Genomic DNA, 3862 nt, shown 5'->3' with positions numbered 1-3862 from the left:
GCGAGCCCGTCCCTCGCAGGGGGGTGCGCAGGAGGGCGCACCTTGACGTTTCGACGTCCTGCCGGCAGGCCGAGCTGCCTGCGGATCCCCGGGGAGGGCAGACGTGCCCCTGCTAGGTGCCCCCAGCCTCAGGGCCCCAGGACTCGGGACCGAGGCCCATTCTCTTCGCGGGGTGCCCCTCTGGTCTGGAGGGGGCGCCAGTCTCCAAGATAGGGCCATTGGCCAGAGACCCTGCAGTCCTGTGCCCTGAGCCGGTCAGGTGGGGGGGTGGAGAGGCGTCCTCCTAAAGTCTTTCTGCACGCTGCCCAGCCCAGGTGGGCACTTCGTGAGGGGTGGGGTTGTTCCTTGGCGGGGGTTGGGATGCCTATGGCCCAGGCTGTCCTTGAGTGGCCGGGCAGTGGGCGTGAAGGCGCTACAGGCAGCGACCCCCGGCCTCAGGCCAGGCCGCAAGCTCTGCCGGTAGTTGTCTTTCCTCCTCCTGAGCTGACCCCCCCAGGATGCTGCTGCCCACCAAGCTGGGTGAAGAGGAAGTGAAGAGGAGGGCAGGCGCCCCCAAGGCTCTCCTACTGTTCCTGGGTGGGGGAAGCAGGAAAGCGTGTGTGGGGCGCCGGAGTCCCAGGGTCGAGGAGAGCCGGGCAGCTTGCCAGGAAGCCCCGGGGGAGGAGGCACCTGTCCTGGAATGTCGGTGGCACTGCCCCTTCCCACACTGTGGGGACCTCCCTGCCCACGGCCTGGGGTTCCAGGCTAGCTTGCACAGGGGTGCAGGGAGTGGCTTCGTCCTCCGGCCCAGCCCTGCCCCTGAGCCCTGGCGAGCCCTGGCTTCCTGATTCTCCCCATCTGCTGACAACCCCAAGGGGAAGGCAAGCCTGCCCTCGCCCGCTCTTCCTGGAGGCTGAGCCTGAACAGGCAAAACGGGAGAAGGGAGCTGCCGAGGTGGGCACCCTCTGCTCTTCAGAGCAGAACTGACCCCCTCAAGGATGCTGCTGGGAGCCTGGAGTCCCAGACTGCCTGTGGCTACCTCCAACATGGAGTGACCTGTGGCCAAACCGATGGGGGTGTCTAGGGCCTGGCCCAGATCCTCAGGAGGGTCGCAAACCCGGAAGGCATCAGGCATCTTGCCACAGGGAGCGGCTGTGGCATCCTCGGAGGCTTCCGGAGTGTATGCGGGGTGCAGGGGGTGGGACTCCGCAGGAGGGCGCCTCGCATGCCCTCGGGTTACAGGTGCTCACGGGTGCTGAGCCCAAGGAGTCGGGGCAGAGAGGCGCTCCCGTGCCCACTCGGCCCTGAGGACAAGACCAGTGGGGTGATAATTCGGCCCCCCTCTCTGAGGCCAGCCCCGAGGAGGCCCAGGCCGGCGGAGTGCTGCTCCAGAGCTGCTGGGCCTGGGCCCTGATGGACCTGACCTGGGTGGAGGGAGAAGCCTGGAGGCAGGTGGCTTCAGTCAGGGGCAGTTCAGGGAGGTACAGACGTTCCTTTATTTTAAAGATACAACGAAGAGAAAATATCCAGATGTTCAAACACAGTGTTATTCGAAACAGAGAAGATGTGCAACTGAAACAAACGCAGGAAGGTCACTAGAAAACACCAGCTCAGATTCCTCCCGGGAACACTCACCGAGGATCTGTGAATGGCACAAATCCCCAGAGAACGCTGCCGCCAGCTCCCGCAGTCTGCAGCGTCCAGATCACCTTTCCTCAGCACCCCCGGGGAAAGGGGGACTAGGCAGCCCGCGAGTACCTCCTGTGGGAGGCAGAGCCCAGGACCCCCAGGCTGCCCTGCAGCTGCAGGGGGAGCAGAGAGCCGCAGCCCCTGCCTGGGGTGGGGCGCCTTGGACCCTGGGAGGCTCTGACCTGGCCGCCTGCTTTCCGAAGGGCCTCAACCCCCTCCGCACCCCAGGGATCACCAGCCAGAACCGGAACCCTCTCAGGTTCCACCCCCACCCTGTCCCCCGAGCCTGCCCAGGGCCCCTGCCGCAGCACTCTCTTCTGCCCTGGTGCCCAGCCCCACCTCTGCCACGCATACCCCACCGCAAACACACAGTCTCTCTAACACTGGGGCCAGTGAGCACAAAGATGCCCTTCCTGCTCGAGGGGACAGCGGGGGACCATCTGCCCTGAGGAGGGCTCCTGTCCAGGGCTGTCCCACGGGGCTGGCACTGCTCACCTAGCTGACGAAGGCAGCAATGGCCACCACCTGCAGCACGCCCTCCAGGCCGTGGAGTGCCAGGAGCGGGGCGCCGAGGGCCGAGTCCGCACGCAGTACCAGGGTCTGCCAGAGCAGGAAGTAGGCAGACAGCAGGGCGCTGCCCACGGTGAGGACCAGGCTGGCGGCCAGCGGCACCTCAGCCTCCATCAGGTTGCCTGTGGTCCCTGGAGAGCAGAACAGACGTGATGGGCGGGCAGGGCCTTCTGGACATGGGCGCCTGGGAGGGCCCTGGTGGCACAGCTGTGAGACCAGAGCCAGTTTCTGACTGTCATGGGGCATCCGAGGGTGTCAGGGGGCGACCCCGAGTGACCATCACGGGGGACAGGAGTGCCCACATGAGTGACCATCACAGGGGAGGGAAGTGCTCTCACTGAGGCCCAGCTGTGGGTCTCCAGGTCAGCAGTGGTGGGGCAGCAGCAGTCTAGGTTTCTGAAAGTGATCCCAACTGTCTTCTGACAGCTTTTCCTAATTCCACATGGACTGAGAGGATTTTCTTTAAAATCTCCAAAACCGTTTTCCTCTACGCTGTCATTCTGGAAGACGTCACACACACTCACAAGAAGACGAAGCGGCTGCAAGTCTCATAACCCAGCGGCAGGCACGTAGGACGCTCACCTCCAGCCGCCCCCGGTGGGGGCGCAGAAGATGCCCCAGGGGCCCCAGGGGTGAGGGGCACCGGGAGACAGGGCGGGGGCAGAGGCCGTTCTCACCCACCCCCCCCGCGTCACACGCTCGGGGCCCCAGCTGTGCCCGCTGTTCTCGTCCGTCCGCCGCTCTGGAGCAGGAGGGGAGCACACAGCGAGACCTCCTTTAAGAGATGGGCTTGTGTCTGTGTGCCTGCGACCGGGAGTGGGGAGGCCTGGGCGCTGGCGGTGAGCTGTGAAGCGGGGAGGGGGACGCAGTTCTATCAGGGCTTCTACGCTGTGGGGCCTTAGGAGACGAACTGTGGTACAAAGTGATGCATGTTTAAAGGTTCCATGTGAAGCTAGCAACGCTGGTGTCTCAAGTACTATATGGTTTTCAGTCAACTCACCGAAATATAACCGAATCACTTCCAGAATCCCCATCAGAAACAGCAGAGTCAGGTCGAGGACCAGGCAACTGTGAGGATAAGTGAAAACCTGACCTGGAGACAAACCAGCAACAGAGCAGAGGTCTCGTCACAGGCGCCAGGGCGCCCACACCTTCGCGCTGCCTCTTTCCGCGTGACTCACTTTTATACACGAGCAGCAGGAGCGTAGCTAGGAAATACAGGGCGTAGTACGTTCCACTCAGACAGAGCAGCATCTGCAGCGGGAGCGACGAGAGCTGGCCAGCGGTTAAGGACTCTCAGGCCCAGCAGGCAGCCCTGCCGGGGCACCCGCCCCAGGGAGGCCAACAGGAGGCTCTGACGTCTGTTCGGAGGCCCTGCAGGTGGGTAGGTCCAGCCCAGGCCCCTGCGGGTGGCCATGGAGACCTGACCACCAGCCCCTGCCAGGCTTCCAGTGCCGCCTCGCCTGGCAGGACCCCTGTGGGATGGGGGGCGGGGCTGGCCTTCCCTCCCGGGACATTGTCGCCTGAGGACCCAGCACACCTCTGGTGACCGTAGGCTGAAAGCCTCAGCTTCCTGGGCTTTCCCAAGTGCATCACCCTGATCTGGGTCCCAGTTATAAGACTG

At 64.1% G+C, this 3862-nt stretch overlaps 1 protein-coding gene across 1 annotated transcript in view; it reads right to left on the bottom strand.

Annotated features, from left to right (window-relative positions):
• Positions 1–1451: 1451 nt before the first annotated feature.
• The window catches only part of TMEM80 (transmembrane protein 80), a 3161-nt gene continuing 750 nt past the window's right edge, over positions 1452–3862 (bottom strand). The window contains exons 3-6 of the mRNA XM_010845790.1: positions 3420–3513; positions 3239–3331; positions 2164–2369; positions 1452–1621 (exon numbers count right to left, since the gene is read on the bottom strand). Of these exons, the coding sequence (XP_010844092.1) occupies positions 2164–2369; positions 3239–3331; positions 3420–3513 (393 nt within the window). The 3' untranslated portion in view covers positions 1452–1621. The remainder of the gene's footprint in view (positions 1622–2163; positions 2370–3238; positions 3332–3419; positions 3514–3862) is intronic.

Source organism: Bison bison, unplaced genomic scaffold (genome assembly GCF_000754665.1).
Source record: "Bison bison bison isolate TAMUID 2011002044 unplaced genomic scaffold, Bison_UMD1.0 scf7180017848696, whole genome shotgun sequence".
In the NCBI taxonomy this organism is placed as follows: domain Eukaryota; kingdom Metazoa; phylum Chordata; class Mammalia; order Artiodactyla; family Bovidae; genus Bison; species Bison bison.
Note: the sequence above shows the minus strand (reverse complement) of the source record. Positions and strands in the feature narration are given on the sequence as shown.